The 20,729-nt window shown below is 43.0% G+C and overlaps 1 protein-coding gene across 3 annotated transcripts in view; it reads right to left on the bottom strand.

Annotated features, from left to right (window-relative positions):
• The window catches only part of CCDC27 (coiled-coil domain containing 27), a 617,891-nt gene that overhangs the window by 344,693 nt on the left and 252,469 nt on the right, over window positions 1-20,729 (bottom strand). For all 3 annotated transcript variants that reach the window (XM_069610244.1, XM_069610243.1, XM_069610245.1), the window contains one exon: window positions 1,097-1,246. In XM_069610244.1, the coding sequence (XP_069466345.1) occupies window positions 1,097-1,246 (150 nt within the window). The remainder of the gene's footprint in view (window positions 1-1,096; window positions 1,247-20,729) is intronic.

The raw sequence follows: 20,729 nt of genomic DNA, 5'->3' as shown, positions 1-20,729 counted from the left end.
AATGAAGGCTGTGGGGTAGATTCTCAAAAATTAGCGCAAAATGTAAGATGCTCATATTTAGATGATCTTTGTTTATTGGCATCGCATCACTCATGCCAAAAACGTTTTGAGAATCTGGCCCTCTGATGTCATGTCACCGAACTCCAGATCTCCCCAAAGCCATGCATTCTGCTGGCATGAGTGAGGGGCTGGTAGGCTAATGTCCCCATGAGCAACACTGTGCAAGCAGCATCTGCAAACAATCTGTATATTTTAAGAATGTTCATTAAGCAGCGACGGAAATTAAGTTACAAAATAACTTTCCCGGATTCAGAGGGTCCTGAAAATGGAGGAGCAGAGCCCAATCACCCCCTTCTGACCAGCCATCCCTGGCTCTGAGGGGACTATTGGGATGTCATTCTGATGAGTGCCAATGGCCATCCTTTTCAAGGCCTTTATCTGCAATAGTGTGGTGGGCTGGACCGGGAGGTCTGTCTTATTGCAGATGATATTCATATCTGTATTGGGCTGATATTACACAGGAAGTGAAACAATAAAAAAAGAGTGCATTTGCTCTAAAAAGGAACACGTGCCTGTTTTGGAAGGCTTTGATTAAATGACAGGGAAAACATGAATTGTCCAATGTTACTTGTCAAAAACAAAATTAAAAGACGCAGTAATGGAGATCTGTATTGAGATGATACCGCAAAGAGAATAACAAATAATAGATTTCACTATCTGAACCGTTTTCAATGTACAGACAGACATCTGCTTCCAAATTAATTTCAAGAGACAGTTCATAGCTGCAAAATGCGTTGCTCTGAATCAGGCGTGACACCATGAGCTCGAGTTGTCGCTTATGACCCACGGCAAATTGGCAGCTATGACTCATGGCCATAAAGAAATATGCCTGAAAGCAAACCCATTGTGAATGGTGGGACATTGTTTACAAAGAATGCACCATGACTTTAGCAAAATTCTGAAGCTGACAGACTAATTGTGGGGTGCTTCAACAACTATCTTTGTTTATTAATGCATTGCTCTGTTACAGACGCGTGAAGCCACCCATGACATGCGAAGACTGATGATAAAGCAACATGTTATATCCAATCCTTACCCTTGCTACCGGGCTCTGCTGAGTCGAAATTCGATGAAGATGGCATGTTGCTCGGTGCTTTGCTTTCCAGATTGTTGGCATACCCATAGCAGGAATTGTTCCATCTATTCACGTTGATATGTATGTCAGAAGTAGCTGCTGAGCTGCTTTCTAAGAATATGTAAAGGCTGGGAGTTACGAGATGTTTCTGAACATTTTATTTAAGAATGCAATAAAAACGAGTACAACACATGCATATTCAGTTATTGTAAAGTGGCAATGATCATTGTAAAGAGGCAATGATCTTCTATTGTCTAAAACGACTCTGTGCAATAAACTCCTCGTTTGAGGACTTGTTTCTAAAGAAAACTATTTGCAGAGAGACGATGTGTCATTTATTCATTTATTTATTGGATATTTATAGGCTGCTTATACAACGGCACAGTGCTTCAAAGCGCCACAAGGCACAAGGGAAGGGAACAAGGGAGCAAATAATTAATGAAAATGACAATGAACAAAATAGAAAAGAACAGTGGTCCAACTAGGCCTTGTGACATTCGGAGTGTGCAAGTGCAGTGAAAAGAAAAGGGGGTGTGGAATAGGGGCAAGTGCTATTAGGTCCCCTGGGGGAGGAAGTGCCAGAGGTGCCCGTTTGGGAGAAAACAGGTGAGTGCAAGGCCAGAGACATCCCAGGCGAAGAGGGACGCCACCCGCCCAAACAGCTAAGTGAAGGGCAGAGGCAAACCACCCGACAGGCGCAGAGGGGTGCTGGGGCGACTGGCCAGAAGGCCAGGACCCAACTGGACTCTTGATGGACCAATCCGCCAATCTCAGCGACAGAGGGGATGGTTAGCACAGGAGGGGGAGAGGGAAGAAGAGAAAGGTCTTGAGTTGTTTGCGGAACTTGAGGTGGTCTGGTTCAAGATAGAGAGAGGGAGACTGTTCCATTGGAGGGAACCAGTTGAGGAGAGAGAGATCTACCCCGAGCTCTCTGCTTGGAGAAGCGTATGATCAGCAGAGAGTTGGAGAAAGAAGATCCAAGGACTCTGGAAGGAGAGTATTTAGTGAAAGAGAGTTGCAGGGACTGTGGTCTCAGGCCCCAGACAGACTTGTGGATGATGCAAAGGGTCTTGAATTTGATCTTTGCAACAATCGGGAGCCAGTGGAGAGATTTTAGAGCTGGAGAGATACAGTCCCAGGGCTTTAGGCCAAGGATAAGTCTCACAGCCCTATTCTGGATTAGTTCAAGAGGACGGAGTGAAGAAAGAGGCAGGTTGAGGAAGAGGCTGTTACAGTAATCTAGCCTGGAGAGGATCAGAGCTCTAGAGACATTGGGCCTTATTATAAGTATGGAGGTAGCCATGCCGCTAAGAGCGGCATGGCTATCCCCATGCCAGGTATCGGGTCCGGGTTCCCTGAATGGGGAAATACCGGGCCATTCCGACCTTGGAGGGCCCGGTATTTCACCATTCAGGGAAGCCGATCCCAGAAGCCGATCCCAGTACATCCCCATTCCCATTGAGCCCCTAAGGGGCTCAATGGGAATGGGGATGATGCTAACAACGGGCCCGTTAATGACAGGCCCGTTGTTAGCATCATGGTCTGCTCGCAGGACCCGCTAAGGACACCTGGTAAAACCAGGCATCCTTAGCGGGTCCTGCGAGGCGACCTCATAATGGGGCGGTAGGGGGTTAACGGGGCCGGCAGCTCTACCGGCCCCATTAACCCCCTACTGCATACCTCGTAATGAAGCCCATTGAGTTTCTTGGGGAAGGTGAGGAAAGGGAGAATGCCTTTAAGGAGGTGAAGTTGAAAGTGGGCCTTCTTGGCAAGGTCCAAGATGTGATGAGTAAATGAGAGCGAGGAGTCGAAGAGGAGCCCAAGGTTTTTGGCCTCAGTGGAAGGAGAGGGAGGTGATCCCATAGAGGGCGGCCAGAGTGCAGGAGGGAAACAGGTAGCAGGTGTCCCGAAAGGAAGGATCTCACTGGCATTAAAACAGAGATCATTGAAGGAGCACCAAGACTGAATAGGAGACAGGCAGTCAGGGATGATAGAAGAGGAAGAGAATGGGGAAGAGGGGAGCTTGAAGAAAAGTTGAGTGTCATCTGCGTAACACTGGACATATGGAGAGAAGGCAGATATCAGGTGAGCGAGGGGTGCAAGGTAGATGTTGAAAAGCCAAGGCAAGAGGATAGAGCCCCGGGGAGCACGACATTTTTATTTTATTTTATTTATTTGTAAAGCATGAAGCATTGGCCCTGAGGCCTGGAGGTGCCAAGACAAGACATAAAATACATACAACAAAATGACGGAGAGAGCAGTATCAAAGAAAACTAGGAGAGGGAGAGAGGTGGAGGAAGTGGAGGAGAAGGAGCCCAGGATCATCTGGGAAGGGCGATCAGTCAGGAAGGAGGTCAACCAGTCTAGTGTCCGGTCTGAGATACCAAGAGTATCTTGTAGCCACTTTATAAGGATAGAATGGTTGACCGTGCCAAAGGCAGAAGAGAGGTCACGGAGAATGAGAACAGCAGGAGAGTTAGAGTCAAGTTTTGCAAGCAGTTCTTCACGGCTGTGCAGGGGAGCAGTTTCTGTACCTCTGGATGCTCTGAATCCAGATTGATGGTCGTGTAAACAACCAACAAGCTCAGTGTGTTGGGTCAGTTGGGGAAGACCAACTTCTCCAGCAGTTTCCCAAGGAAGGGTGTAGTAGAGATAGGGCGGTAGTTGGCCGGATACAAGGGGTCGGCGGAAGGCTTTTTTAGGAGGGGGTGCCCAAGGAAGTGCTTGAGAGAAGAAGAGAAAGAACCAGATGCTAAGGAGTGGTTGCAGAAGTCAGCAAAAGCCAGAACGAGGGAGGAGATGTTGTCCTTAAAGGTTCTGTAAGAACAGGGAGACACCTGTTTGGATGAGACCTTCATAGAGCAGACAACTCTAGAGATCTCATCTGTTGTGATATGTGAGGAGGAGAGAGTGGGTGGGATTGGAAGAGAGGCCAAGGGATGCCGGGAGGACAGGGTGAGCAATAGGAAGGATCATGATGTTACGGTCATGTAGATATTCCTATAACCACAACCCTCTTGCGATTGTCACTTGGATTTTAGGCCTATTTAGAGAGAACTTTATACTCTGCTAGCAATATTGCAGGCAAATATTAAAGGGAGCGTAGTGCCAGTCAGCTACTCCAAGATGCAGAACATGTGCAAACTGCTGTAAGCTCTCTTCGAGACGTGGCTGTTTGCAGTAGCATGTGGTGCTGCCGGAGTAGGGGAGAGATTTTTGAACGATGCTTTCAAAAGCATGTTTTTTCCCCGTTGCTAGGTTCATTCATGTATTGTTCTCATGTTGTGCTTCATCATTTTTTTATCTTATGTTTTTGCTCTTGCAATACATGTACATTTAATCAGCCAGTCCACAGAATGGCTCACGATGAAGGGGAAGCATGCACATGACACACACAGAACTCACGAGGCACTAAACCAGACTTTTCCCTGCAAAGTGCCACCTGGGCTACTCCAGGAATGGTGGTAAGTATCGCATTTCAGGTTAAAAAGAGGTTTGATTCATCTGGACACCCGTAATGCTGATGTGGCCTAGGAAGTGAAGCTCTTCCAAGTCACGCCAAAACAGACCACAGTGAAGGGGGAACCCACATGGAGGAAGTGTGCATTTGCAGGGAGCAGAGTGTGGAGTATGAGAACAGAGCTCATTGCTCCAGCTGAACAGCTTTGCCAGTCAGTTGGGTCATGGAACTTGTATATGCCAGGAGCTGTACTGCTATGAATTTACATTAGGGTTATAGACAACCCACTTGTTTAGGACACCCCTCATGCTGACTCCGTCCCTGGAACTTCAACCCATTTCAGTGCCCATTCAATTATTTTCACCCACTCATCCATCTATCCACCTATACAACCATATTCATCTACTCACTTTTTAAAAATGAGCCAGGCCTTTGTCAATGCTTGTTCAACCTTTTTTCTTAGCTCCTCTAGCATTAGGACTTTCAGAGCCTCATTCTGTTTCTGGCATGGGGATGTGGGTGCGTATGCTGAGCAACACCAATCCTTGTGCAAGCTGTAGATGGCCAGTTTATACTGCTATTGTAAGCACTACCCACATGTGAACAAAAGGTATCCCATTATGTATTGGAGTTCAAAGACTGATTAAATGCACAACCCAGATGTGCAGTCTGTATATTTATTATCTGAGTGTTATAGCAGCAATTTCCTTAGTTATATATTGCTGCCTAGAATTTGTAAATTACTGAATCTACTGTCAGGAATTGCTAAAATACCCTCACCTTGTACACTGTGCCGAATTTTGGCTATCCTTGGTCATTGCATTAGGGAAAATGTGGCTATAATTGTGCTAATCCTTCTTTCGGAGCTTCAACATCCTCACTGCTAGACTCCATCACAAGGATCTTTTGCCAGTGGCAGTGCACAGGACCTTTGCACTTCTTTAAGAAGTGTGTTAAACATGCACCTTCACAACAGAATTTGCGACTTATAAAGAGATTGTCATTTTGGGGGCTACTAAGGATTTTGCTACGTCATAAGGTATGGCTAGGAATCCTTGTTTCTTTATTTGCGAATTAGGTGCTACAGTGTCCTGCTTTGATACTTTCCTTATTTTACTGTCCAAGCATACACAGCCCCTTAGTTCCTGACTTCTGGCATAAGAGATACCCCCTTATTCCTATGTGTCCTCCTGACCAGGCCAAAGACAGATGACCTAGTTACTTAGTGAATAGTCTGCTAGCAACACGAATGGGATGTTGGTCACTGATAACCCCCCTCTGATATACCAAATGACTGAATAAACTGCTTTAGGCCCACTCCACAAAGTGTTCTCTAACACTCCCCTTGTTAACTTCCAAGTCCTCCGTTGTCCTTGTTTGCCTCTCTTCAGACAGCTAGTGGATCCAGAGTAAATGTACTCTATTTGGATACTTTTAAAGTAGTGTATGGGGCCCCCTTTCATGCACATCAAAATTGTGACAGGTGGGAACGCCCCATGCTTCCGTCCTTAGACCTGCCTCCCTTTTGATAGGGTTTTAATATAAAGTGAATATACATTTTATATAAAAATGATATAAAAAATGATATTGATTTGATATGAAATGTATATTTTATATAACGTGTGTATAAAACAGTTATCAAAATGTTATGATAGGATGTTGAGATGAGTTGATATAAAGTGACTATACATTTTATATAAAAATGTATTTAAACATTGGAGCAGCAAGTGGTGGTGCTGCGTGGACGACTATGGGGGGCGAAGTGAGCTCTACAAACAGAGACTGTGAACTTAGGGTTTTGCAGAGTGATGCGGTGATGATGCCAAAGCAGGGTTTGGAATTTAATGTGATATGGAGCGTACATACAATTTTTATATTTAGTATAGATGATGCCATGATTTTATAATTTAATGACATAGGCTAGAGAGTTAGCTTCAACAGCTAGTAACATTAAACTTGGATATAGATTTGATGTAAAGTGCAAATAGAGGCTGGCACGGCAGCCCTATGTGAATTTGATTTATAGGCAACGTGTGGTTTTATAGTGCTAATATAAAAGAATTAAAACTATTGGCTTTGGACAATGTGTGTAGCTTTTAAATAATGAAAACAATTTGTTTTATAAGCAAAGTGTGTTTTCTAGAGCCTATACAAAAGTCCAAAATATGGCCTTTGGCAATGCGTGTTTCTTTTAAATAATGAAAACAGTTTACTTTTATAAGCAAAGTATGTGCCATAGAGTCTATACAAAAGTCAAACTATTGACTTTGACAATGCATGTTTCTTTTAAATAATTAAAGTAGTTCATTTTATAAGTAAAGTGTCTTCACCAGAGTTACACAAAAAGTCCAAAATACAGCTATGACAAAATATAAATGACAGAGCGCAAAGTGTCTTCACTAGAGTTACACAAAGGTCTGCAGAGCTGCACAATGCTTTTTTGCCCATTTTTAAATGAAGAGTGGAACATTTACATAAAACTATGGAAATTGTCAATGCTTGTTTCTTAATGATTTGCAAGGGTGTTTTAACACAGATGTTGAACCAAGTTGATTCAGTGCCAACACTTACAATTAAAATTTGACTTTATCATACCCATACAAAAACACCTGCTATTGGCTTTGCCAATACGTGGTTTTGTTCTAAATGAACACACTGCACGGTTCTCTTAGACCTTAGATGCTGTTTAAAAGGGCTGCAGCGGACATGCTGTGCGTGACAGAGAGAAATGCCGGCGCTGATCAGCTGTGATATAGGGAGCTGCAGTTGGGAGGGATTTTTATCTGCCAAATTCAAGACTTTTGCAGTTTCGCCGAGCGCAGCAGAAAACATAGATAAGAGTCTGATACGGCCTGTCAAGCTCAATGGAATATAGGGGTGGGAGCCTGCAATACACAATATTGTTATCAATGACTGGCCAGAGGGGGCCAGGGTCACGCCCCTGCGGAAACCATGGTCTCTGTGGCATCGATGGTCTCTTAGACGGATTGCGGCCATCTTTACTCCCAAGATGGCCGCCGCTACGGATGGTGTGGGTCTAGGTTTACACCAAGACCGCGTGGTGGAAGGACCGCTCCCCGGCTCCGGAACCGGTTCATCTGTTCCTGCAGACAACGCGCGGACGCGTTGCTACTCTTCATCAACAACGCTTCGTGAGTTCGACACTAGGATCTACTGCATACTAGTTTGTTTGTCACTCCTTCTGTGTAATTCTACCCTTTTCACTCACCTATTTTCAGACCTGACTCCTTCTCCCAAATCTTGCACGACATCGGAGACTTGAGTGGACTCTCTCAGCCTCACTCGTTACAAGCTGAACCTCACTGATCGGTTTGCTAGTGAGAATTTCTCCCTGGCGAGCGATACGTGAGAATTGATAGTCCCTTGTAGAACCGTGGGTTAGAAATAGACCCAGGATTGACACCTAATATTGTCTCACCTCTGCAGAAACAGGGATATGCGGGGTCCGATCCGCAGCATTGAGATTTGAGAATCGTTCTCTTTCGGGAACGGCCTCAAGGTTACTCCTATCCGAGTCGTATCGGAAGATCTGCAATATAGCTCGAAAAGTGGTATCCCCCTTCTGATCAGGTACTCTTCGTTTTCTCTACCCATATTCTGCTTTCTAGTTTCCCTTCTTAAACTTACCACTTTCCTCTGTCTTTATTCAGACGGCTCCCCTTCAGCGGATAGTCCGGGTACCAAGAACCTCTCCAGACAGACGACATCCATCCAGAGCATCGACACAGGGTTTTCTGCCCCAGAGGGTTTCCCTGGGGTCCTTCCCCTCCTTACTCCTTGTGTTGTGGGCGGAGGAAGGGTCTCAGGGAGGCACTCGTTCTCTACCCCTGTCGGAATCTTTCTGAAGAAGGCAGCTTAGGAAGGAGAACGACTGGTGTTTCTCTAAGGTAACCTTTTGGTGTTATTCAAATTTCTTGTAAGTTATCTAATTATTACAGTTAGCAACGCCCAAACAAAGATTAGAAGTTACTGGGGCTTCCCAGGCGCTGAACGGTTGCCTTAGAGAACTCAATAGTTCAAGGAGATATCATGGACGCAGCCCAACAGCAGCAATTGGTTTCTGCAGTCCAGTCTTTGACTGCGGAAGTCCAGGCATTAAAACAGGAAAATTACTTCTTGAGACAACAGGTAGGAAGGGTACCTAGTTGTTCAGAATTACCTCCAGGTCCCATTCCAGGGGGTTTATATGATGGGAATCCCCACAAACTTAAAGCTTTTATCGAAGCATGTACTGTCCAGTTTCCGTTCAAGACGGCCTTCTTTCAGAGTGATCGTGACAGGGTGGGACATATGATAGCTAACTTGACTGGACCGGCATTGGCATGGGCTACACCACTGGTTGTGACAAACAACGCTCTGCTAGACTCCTATCCCACCTTTCTGAACAGTCTTAGATCCATGTTCAGTAGACAAGAGATCACTGTTTCCTCCCAAGAGCAATTATTGGACTTCAAACAGGGATCACAGGATCTACTGTCTTATATCACCTCTTTTAAACAGCTTGCTGCGGGAACCTCTTGGGCTGATGATGCTCTGATAACACTATTTCGTAGGGGTTTGAATGAGGAACTTAAAGACGAGGTGTCTAGAGTGTCTCGACCACCCAACCTATCGGAAATGATTACATTAGTGATGCAGATGGACTACCGTCTACAGGAAAGGCTCAGAGAACGACGTCGAAATCGTTCTGTGAGACCATTGACTACGCATCCTACTAGTCCCATGAAAACCCCAATTGATGAACCAATGCAGATAGGAATCACAAGAGGAAGAGGTAGACTCACCTTGGAAGAACGTAATCGACGGAGAGCTAAAGGCTTGTGTATGTATTGTGGGTCCAAAGACCACCCAGTACAGGATTGTCCCATCACCCCTACCAAACGACAGGGAAACGCTTCCTCCCAACCGCATGGGGAACCGCGGCTAGGGAGCCAATAAAAGGTTCCTCAACCAAGTCTTTGACTTCTCAAATCACAGACACACCCGATCCTCCCATGATTGTCATTCAGGTTTCAATGGAATGGGGCACCTCCGAGCCAATTTTGGTTCCCGCATTGATTGATTGCGGAGCTGCGGGGAATTTTGTAGATACCCATTGGAAGAATGACAAGAATATACCATGCTCCCTAAAGGCCATTGCGGTTCCAGTAGAATCTGTTGACGGAAGTCCATTGATTTCCGGTCCTATCAGGGAACAAACAAGACCGATTCAAATGAAGATTGCATCTCATCAAGAGACTATTGTATTCGATGTCATTCGTACAGCACATTATCCCTTGATATTGGGGTTACCATGGCTTAGAACCCATAATCCATACATTAATTGGAAGGCCGGCACAATCTTTCTAGGATCAGAACATTGCCTTACTCATTGCGTTTCTGGTGGAGCGTTAGGGTTCTGTTCTACACACTCCCTCCAAGAAAAGAATTGCACTACCTCGGTGTTACATAACATCCAGGAGATTCCTCCTGACTACCAAGAATTTCAAGTAGTGTTTTCCAATTCAGAGTTCGCAGAATTACCTCCTCATCGTAGAGATGATTGCGCCCTTGAACTAGCACCTGGTGTTCCAATCCCTTTTGGGCGCATGTATATACTATCAGCGCGCGAACGGGAAGTCCTAAAGGAGTATCTCCAGAAGAATTTACATAACGGTCTCATTCAGGAATCCACTTCTCCTGCCGGCGCCTCACTGTTCTTTATCCCTAAGAAGGATTCGACAGAACTCAGACCATGTGTAGACTATCGGGGTTTGAACAAGATCACCACTCCGGATCGCTACCCGATGCCCTTAATCCCGGATATTCTTGAGGCAGTAAAGGGTGCCAAGATATTTACCAAGCTAGACCTATGCGGAGCTTACCATCTTATCCGAATCCACCCAGGGGATGAATGGAAAACTGCCTTTCGTACTCCCTTGGGCCACTATGAATACAAAGTGATGCCATTCGGACTTTCCAAAGCACCAGCTGTTTTCCAACGTTTTATGGATCACATATTCTCGGATATTCTTCTACATACCGTCATTGTCTATTTAGACGACATACTGGTCTTCTCCGTATCCATGTCCGACCATATCCGGCATGTGAAGGAAGTATTGCAGAGACTGGAGGAGAATCATCTTTTTTGCAAGTTAGACAAGTGTGAATTCCACAAGGATAGAGGGGCCTATTTGGGTTATATACTATCCGCCGAGGGAGTTGCCATGGATCCCAGGAAAGTCTCTGCTATAACAGAATGGCCAGTTCCACTGGGTGTTAAAGATCTGCAGAGATTCTTAGGATTCGCCAACGTTTATAGGCGTTTCATTCCCCACTATTCAGAAAAGATTCTCCCTATGACGGCTCTCCTTAAGAAGAATGCAAAGTTCTTTTGGTCAGACGGGGCTCAAATAGCCTTTGAGAGTCTCAAGGAAGATTTCACCAAGGAACCTATGCTTCTCACCCCTGACCAAAACAAGAGGTTCATTGTAGAATCGGACGCCTCGCATCATGCGGTAGGTGCCGTTCTACTGCAAGAGAATGAACAAGGAGACGAGTGTCCTGTGGCCTATCTATCTAAAACACTCTCACCTTCAGAGATCAATTACTCAGTCCTTGAAAAGGAATTATTAGCTATTAAGAGAGCCTTTGAGGAGTGGCGACATCTGCTACTGGGGGCCAAACATGCCATTGAAGTACGGACCGATCACAGCAATCTCCGAGCCCTACAATACTCTCAAACACGAAATAGCCGCCAAGCTCGTTGGGCCCATTTTTTTCGCCCTATGATATCGTCTTCTCCTTCATACCGGGAAGAGTCAACCTCAAGGCAGATGCATTATCCAGAAAGGATTACAACTCAACCACTCCTTTCCGTTCCAAACCCTTGTTTCCCAAGGCCAGAATTTTGCAGGAAATCACCACCTTTCTTCAACTGGTGGCTATGGATACCTCTCGATTTATTCAGACCAATCCTCGATTTGCCGCTCTCTGGATGCTTAACTCATCTCAAGGATGCTTCTATAGAGACAAACAGTTATTCATTCCCTCCGAAGAATTAAGAAGAGTAGTCCTTCAACTCTGTCATGATTCTCCAATGGCAGGGCATCGAGGTATGGCTAATACCAAGGAATTGATTCAACGCCATTTTTGGTGGCCAAGGTTGAGTAGAGATATCAGAGACTATGTTTCAGCATGTGCCATATGTTTACAAACAAAGGTCCCTCAATCGGCCCCAGTTGGTCTCCTATCAGTGATGCCGATTCCTGATCGTCCCTGGCAGATAATTTCGACAGATTTCATAGTCGAACTCCCTATCTCGGAGGGCTGTACAGTAATTATGGTTACAATCGACTACTTTACGAAGATGGCACACTTTATTCCTCTACCATGCATTCCCACTGCAGCTCAGATGGCGAAAATATTCCTTTCACGGGTCTTCACGCTCCATGGGCTTCCAGAAACCATCATCTCCGATCGTGGTTCCCAATATACTTCACGTTATTGGCAACAGATATGTAAAAGCCTCAAAATTTCCCGGGCATTGAGTTCTGGCTTTCATCCTCAAACTAACGGCCAGACGGAACGACTGAACCAGACATTGGAGGGCTATCTGCGCTGCTACATTTCGGCCTCACAGGACAACTGGGTTTCTCTATTACCATTGGCGGAGTTTGCCTACAACAACTCCCGTCATTCCGCTCTGGGTTCCAGTCCTTTTTTCTGCTCATATGGATTTCACCCTTCCTGTTTTCCTACTGGCCTTCCTTCTTCATCACGATTTCCAGATGTGGATAACCTACTTCAAGTTATCCAGACAGGACATTTGGCGGCCAAATCTTCGCTGCTTGAGGCTCAGGATAGAGTCAAACGATTTGCAGACAAGCACCGTTCTCCAGCGCCCTCCCTGAAGGCGGGTGATTTGGTATGGTTGGCCTCTCGTTTCTTACCACGGCATCTGGTCCCGTCCAAGCTGTCTCCTAAATATTTTGGACCTTTCCCCATCCTACAGAAGTTGGGTTCCTCTGCTTTCAAACTCAGACTTCCCCCTTCTTGGTCCCGGATTCATCCCGTGTTTCAAGTATCCCAACTGAAGAAAGATGTGTGTGATCGATTTTCAAGATTAAGGAATACTCACCCTCCTCCGGTGTCTACCTCGTCAGGTCCTGAATATGAGGTGGCGGATATTTGTGACTCTCGTATCTTTCGAGGTCGCCTTCAGTTTTTGATTGACTGGCAAGGTTTTTGGTGTTATTCAAATTTCTTGTAAGTTATCTAATTATTACAGCCAGGTAATTTTAGTTTTTTTACAACCCCCAATTTTTGCAAAGTAAGCCCAAAATACACGAGTTCAGGAAACCTGGATGTGTTGATATAATGTCACTACATTTATAAAGCGCAACTATGGACTGTGGGCCTCTAGGTGCTCAGCAGTTATAAGAACACTGTTCAGGGAGGGTTCATGTTCTTTAAAGGGGGCTTCTGCCTGCACAGGCTGTCCCTTTGCATGGACTTGGGAATTCTGGCAGAGCTCCGGCCCAGTGTTTTCACTGCTACACAGATAATTTACAGGAACATCTGATTGTAACACTACGTGGAAACCTTGTTATCTGGATTTAATTGGATTTGATCATGGCTCTGGGAACTCCTACAAGGCTTTTAAAATGGAAACAGGCCTGGTCTTTAATTCATATCAACATTCAGAAAAAAAAGGTGAGTTCTATTTACTTTCACATTTAAAAAAACAGTTTATATTTTAATGACATGTTTAAAAAATGTACATCTTTTTGTGGGCTTTGACTATTGAAGGATTGACAAAGCTTTAGTTTAAAAGGTGTTTGTAGCTTTGAGTGATACTATATTTTACCGATATTGCACACAATTTTTTTAGGCAGGCTAGTTAAATAAATCCTAGTGTTTAAAAGGCACTCAAAGGTGCTATCCTGTCTACTGTCTCGGGAGGGTAGTGTGGGATGTATTGACCAACTCCGTTGTGCTATGCGGCATCACTCTGATAGTTATGGTGCAAGAAACAGCAACAATGGCGGCAAAACTCGTGTGCTCCAAAAACCTACAAAAAACACGTGTTTCAACACACAAAAATATGGAGGGACAACCTGCCACCCATGGTGCATAGGTAGTGGGATAGAGCACACACTGCAGAAATTGTGCTAGTAGGCTCAATGACCAGCAAACAGAGTGCAGAGAGAGAAGGAGCACTTTACAAATGAAACTCCAAAATGTGACTATGAATGACATTTGCTTTGTTGCTATAAACTCCAAAATGCATATAACACAACACTTCTCGACATTCAAAATCTTGCTCGGCGCTCAAATTCATGTAATCTTATGAAGCATTGCGAACATACAAAGTCCTAAATGTGAAGAGCAAAGCATTTCTTCAGACAAACTGGATTGTCTGTAAACTGACAGCACCTGTCAAAATGTGTGTGCAGTACTGTGGGCTACCTGTGAATGACAGCTGTCAAATGTGCTCCTGATGAAACTTCAAAGTATTTAAACTAAAAGTCTGCCGGATTAGCAAACATAAAAGAATTGGTGCTAAAAGGAATACAGATCTTAGTTGTGTTTTTGATCCCACAGATTTAAAGCTAAGAAAGTAATGTATTTATGTGATTTATTGCAACAAGTTTAGTTTTGCTGGATTTTTAATTAAGAATAAATTAGCCTGGCTGAGCTCCAACCCTTTGGAAATGGAAAAACAGGTTTCTTTCAAGGGGAGGGGAAATCCTCTCAGCAGAAACTCACTGGTAGATGATAATAGTGGGTTAGGCCAGACTTTTGTCTACAGAAAGAGAATGAACAATGGTAGAGCTTCAGCCCAGGAAAGGGGTCATAAACTGCTCCTGCACGGAACTCCCCAAGGGAGGGGGCTGCTCCCGGAGTGCAGGGAGAGACAAATGGGTGGACCATTTGCTGTTAAGCATGAACAATTAACAATTTTTAAAGACTCATAACTTGTGATTCAAAGTGGTGAAAAATATATAAAGGATAGATCTGTTAGTCTAATTTTTGGCTGCACATTACAAGAGGTGGTAGAACTGTGTAACATATTCTGGACAGGAAGGGCAATATATGTGGTTTTATGTGAACTGTGTTAATGCTAAAATTGCGAGACTTTACACACACATCCCCATGGTAAACACACACATTTGTGGAATGTTGCAGAAGGTTTGGAAATTGTGTTCATGGCGAAAAGGACAACATTCTGTAGAAAGGTGAAACAAGATCCCACAGCTGCAGGATTTTGAGGAACAGATACTGCATAAAATATGGAATCTTTGTGTGTGATTTGTGTAGAGGTGACCAATGTAGAAATATGTATTTAGGATAAAATTCAATTTTGAGACCAGTGGCTAAAGTGAGGTTTCTAAGGACTGTAAAGCAAACCATAAAATGTGACATCATCTGGCCTTGATCCAATCAAAAAAATTTCCTGTAGCCCCAGAATCAATAACACACGGTCCACCACATCTTATCTTACCTTCCCATTTAAAGGATACGTTTAATGTGATGTATGGAACGGCTGTCTGAACTGTATTTGCCACCTGTTGACCTTTTCCTGGAAATTGTGGAAATCGTTTTGGAGCTCGTGGACAATTCCCTACGAAATGAGTATTATCACCACAATACAAACACAAATTTTCTTTTCTCCTTCTATCTTTTTCTTCCTTAGTCAAGGGAGGTCTAACTGAATTTACTGAATCATTTCGCATTGAACTTTTACTCTCCTTAATAACTTGTTCTGTTCTGGGACGTTCATTCCTGAACCAAACCATATTCTCAGAAAAATGTCTTCACTTTTCCAATCTCCTCTCACTCAATCTCATATCTAACTGCATAACCAAATTTATCAGATCTTCACTTGAATTAGGTCTCTCTACAATAGTTGATAGGGCATCTTTCAACTCATCGCGTAAACCTCTATAAAAAATGGAAGCTCTTTTTTCTTCTGGCCAACCACTTTCTAACACTAATCCCCTGAACTGGGTGATGTAGGAAATTAATTCACAATTTCCCTGACGTAATTCTAAATGTTCCCCAGCTACACTCTGGGAATGTGTTCTTCTATCAAACATTTTTCTAAAAACCTTCTTAAAATCCAACCAACTATGTAACTCTTCTGCCCCATTTTCTACAAGGGATACAGACCAAGCGACCACTTCTCCTGTGAGATAAGAGATTAAAAATGCTACCTTTGAAATCTCTGTAGGAAATGCCTCTGGCCTACACATGAAATGTAATTCACACTGCATAATGAATGATTTCAATTTCCTGAAATCCCCTCCAAATCTTTCTGGTGGAGCTAAAGGTGTAGGTACTATTGTTCCTCCTGCAAAAAGATCTACTCTCTTTTGTTTCTGTGTCACTATTCTGGGTTCTTTTTCTTCTGCCTTTTCCGGAAATAAAATGGGTGGTTCTCCTTCAAACCCTAATCTCAAACCTGAAGGTCCTGCTGAATCTCTCTTTTTGACTTGGCTATTTAACTCCTCCATCTTAACTCCCAGAGATAAGGTTTCTTTTCTCGTCTCCCTTAATTTTTCTTTGACTTCAAATAAAATCTTTTCCAAAGTTACTAAACTCAGCCCTGACTCAGGATCCATCTTCACTCAGGCAGGATCAGTTTCGTGGACCTTTCATTCTGTCATGGCTGATGCTGAAGAATCCTGCAGGAGTGAAGCTGGTCCTCTAAACCCCCTAAGCCTGTCTGCCCAACAATTCTGTAATTATAAAACTACCGGACAGACAAACGCAAGGGGAAAGGGGAAGTGGATTGAGAGAAAAGAGACAACAAGTCTGGAACTCTCTGGAACTCCTACTGCTGGCACTTCTGTCTATCTTCGCAGGAAAAATCTGGTATTAGTTTTTTCAGTAGTGTTCCTAAAATAAAATGCAGTTTTAGAACACCTTCTTCTAGTTCAAAACTCAAAACTAATCATGTGATTAATAGATTTTAAAAAACTGTAGCCTAAGCTCTGATTGCTGTTAGGCTATTTACTTTCTTTCGTGATAGATGATTAATTGTATGTAATCTGCTGTGACTTGACTCTGGTCATTGCTTCTTTATATATATATGGTTTCCTCTTATTCACTCTCGAAAATGTCCTTAAGGATAAATATAAAAAATAACTAAATCTCTATACCTATATATATATATATATATATAATTCTTTAGAACTTAACTTAAGAAATAAAAAAAAACTATACCTTGTACTATCTTTGTTAAAGATGAGATTATGTGCAAATGATGAATTAAATCAGACAAAATAAACTTCTTAACTTCTTTAAGTCTGTAATACACCTTCGAAGTTCTCTCGTGTCGATACGCACTTGTGTTGAAGAAAGAATATTTTCTAAAATGGCCGCGACGCAAAACAACGTCTTTGGGTCCTTTTTTCTAGTCGCGCGCTTCCAAATGTTCATTGTACACGCTCGCGAGTACTACGGACTTGAGAATGCTCTCGTAGAAAAATAACCAAAAAGGTACGCAAGCAAAACCACGCGACTAGCGCTTCAAAAATAAATGAAGAAAAATTGTATTAGTATTTTAGCTGATTAATATTAGTAGCGCGACGCTGAAACCGCGCGCATAATCAAAAATTACAGAACCAACAGTTTTCACAAAAGTATTGTTCAATCTTGGTTAAAAACAAACATTAAATTTCACTTGCATTCCAGTAATGAAACTTCAAAAAATAAAGTCCAAAGGTCACTTAGCTTAAGGCCTCATTACACGGAAGGCGGTGAGCCATGGCGCTATTAGCGCCATGGCTCATGCCGGTAAAATACCGGCACCGCCTTGGCGGAAAGGGGATTTACCGCCCCATTCCAAGGTTGGTGGGGCGGTAAATCCCCCTTCCGCCATTGCCCTTCCCCATTCCCATTTCTGCCCCATAGGGCTCTATGGGAATGGGGAAGGCGCTAATTATGGCACCGCAATTTTGCGGTGCCGTAATTAGCTCCGAGGTCCCTTAGCGGGTTGGTTTGTAACGCCTGCAAGAAGCAGGCATTAAAGCACCAACCCGCTAAGGGACCTCGTAGTAAGGCGGTAATGGTTAACGGTCACCGTTACCATTAACGGTGGCCGTTAACCATTACCGCCTTCCGTGTAATGAGGCCCCAAGTCTTTTACTGGATAACTGAATACAGCTGCTCAGCATCAATTCAGTGGCAACTGGTTCTCTGGATACAATGCTTCAGCTTCAGAGTTCTTTGAATATTAGATACTTTCTTCAACTGCAGACTTACATTAACTTGAATACTAAGTTCTATGTAAAACTCAATGTTTTTCAGTAAACTATCATTAAAGATTTTAAAATATATTATATCTATGGGAGCTAACAAAAGCATGACCTACTCTAATAAAGCCTTCAATGAAAGGCAGTTTAGATTTGTAAGCAACATTCTAAATGACATCACAATACTGCTTGCTATTAACTAAACCAATCACTGTTGAGAAAGTGTTCCACCATCTTGACTTGGGGACATTTCATCTATCGAATGAAAGTTAGTTAAGAAAAGAAAATGAAATTAACTAAAACAGAAAATGCTCTAGTTTCTAAACAAAATGTATTTAATATTTTAACCCCTGAAATAGTATTTGCAACATCCTCTTCTCCTAGGAATCTTGCTAATGTGAGATATAGAATGTGAAAACCTGACACTAAAGGGAGGTTTCTAAGGACTGTAAAGCAAAGCATAAAATGTGACATCATCTGGCCTTGATCCAATCACTCAGGTGTAAGGCGGAGATGAGGTTTTGATTCAATCCCAGCTCACAGGGGCAGGCTTAGTTAAGCCGGCCCATACACCCATTTTGTGATGTCATTTGAAAGGATAAATAGAGACAGCTGACAACACATAGGGACTCACTGATCCACTCATTTACCTGATTCCAGCGAAGCACTCTGATCCAGCATTCTACATCCAGCTTTAACATCCTTCCAGATCCAGATGCCAAGACTCTTGCAAAGCAGTAGAGAACTATTGATTTCAGCAAGGCCTAAATCCTCAAACTTATTCTTGCAACCCAGTGAAGTGATGTGGTGTGAGAAGGCCTTTTGAACTAGTATCCTGAAACTCTCTGACTTGCTACCACAAGGCTGGCCTGAGGAACTCGCTATCCAGCTGATTGAAATACCCACAAACAAGAAGGGCAGATCCTGTGCAAATCCGGTGATTGGCTTAGCTGATCCAGTCCCGCGCCTGATTTGCTGTTCTTCCTTGACAGATCCAATACATGACCAGAACTGACGGTTCAATTTAATAACTTATTCTGTGAGTATTAATAGGAAGAACAGTGACCCATAATATATTTGCATTGTATGATCCCAATCTCAAACCCATCCCATCTTTAATTCAGAACCATAGTATTGCTAGAACTATCTTTGCGCTGACTCTTTTCTCATCTGTGTAGAACCAGTGTGATTGGCCCGTTATAGCGGATATTGCACAAAGAAAAGTGTGCCGCAAATTGAAATTCTGAAAGGTTTTTACACGTGTGAATTAGCTTTAAACTGCTTCCCACTTGGACTTTGAGATTTCAAATGTTTTCTTTTGACTAAATCATTCTTTGTGATTGTGTGCAACTGTTCAAAGTGGCTCCCATAGGAAATTATAATAATGAAAGTATTTTTTACCACATTTGGTGTTTTTGCTCAGTCAATTCCAAAGACAATTGCAAAGCCATTCTAACAGCTGAAAAGTCAATTCCGTTTCTCTCTTGTGTTGGAAGGGGGAAGGTGGGAGTGATATTCTGTTGGATTTGTGTTATTCCCGAATACCTGCTCCCTCCTCACATCTATTTAAATTGCTTATTGGTGGGTCGAGGCGTGTTGCAGGGGGAACCTCTAACCATAGACCATCTGTTCTAAACCAACCCAACAGTATTCTTTTCTGGGCTGTATTTGTTTTGTCCTCATGACTTGATTCATAGTGCATTAAATATATTATTCAGTGTTCTGTCACCCCCATTGGTGATTGTTGTTTACCTATTAAAATGTATTGTGATTTAATTCTAAATACATAAATAAATATTTACCTTTGCAAACTAAGTAAGTAATCAAGCGTATTTGTTTTATCACAGATACCAGAGCCTAACAGACGGTTGCAGGGCAGCAGTATCTCATTTGCTGTTTTCTCCACTTCCCCTTTCCCTTTCTTGGGGTTCTCAGCTCAGCTTTTATTTTAGGGTTGAGAGGTGAACTCCTGGTGAAGGTCTGTGGGGCCAGCATCAGCTCCTGCGGAATTCTGACAATCCGGACCCTGACACAATGTGACCTGGGGGTCTGAGGAGAAGGGTGTGATATGAGTGGTATATCGTTCAGAATATATTGAACTTATAGATAAAAATAAATAAGGGTTTCATTTGCGCATTACATGCTGGGCGTGACTTGGGTGTGTGCCAGATTGAAATCACTTGCAGCTGCTCAGCGGCAATGTGCTCGCCTTGAAAGCAAGACGACACAGAGCAACACAGGCTCAATTCCCGGGTCCGCGCTTAGAAAGCTCTGGGTATTAAGCGCGTTATAAATAACCAATCATATCATATCATACTGTGGATTTGCATGTTGCCTAGGCCAAAGTGTAGAGGTATTTGTAAGTGTTTTTGGGGTGTCACATAGTCAATCAGTACTTTATATATTATATATTATTTATATATATATATTAAAGCTTGGGAAGTATGAGGTCAAAATTATAGAGGGGGTAAATTTCCTACCTAATACCGCTATACAATTATTTAATCCTATACTGCTCTAAGTACACAAAATGGCCAGATTGCTACAAATGTAGACATTTCAAGTTTATAACCTTATACACTGCAGAGATGACATTTTTGTACAAAATGTAATCTTCAGCAGCCAATGCGGCGTGTATGACTTCAAACACTTTGCAAGTTTGAAAATGTGTCTTATAGTTCACACGCCTATAAATCTTTATATTTATTTATGGGTCTGGATGGTGCAGCACTAAATGAACTGTAATACTGCACCATTTTTCCAAACTTTGCAGATTTACTGTTTGTCCTGGTTACAAAGGGCCAGACAATAGCGAAGCGACCAAGTCATTAATGTAATATAGCAACATTTAACCTTTAGCAATGACAAGTGA

The sequence above is a fragment of the Ambystoma mexicanum genome, chromosome 8, assembly GCF_040938575.1.
Source record: "Ambystoma mexicanum isolate Mex_15411 chromosome 8, UKY_AmexF1_1, whole genome shotgun sequence".
Classification (NCBI taxonomy): domain Eukaryota; kingdom Metazoa; phylum Chordata; class Amphibia; order Caudata; family Ambystomatidae; genus Ambystoma; species Ambystoma mexicanum.
The sequence above is the reverse complement of the archived record's forward strand: the minus strand, read 5'-3'. Positions and strand labels throughout refer to the sequence as shown.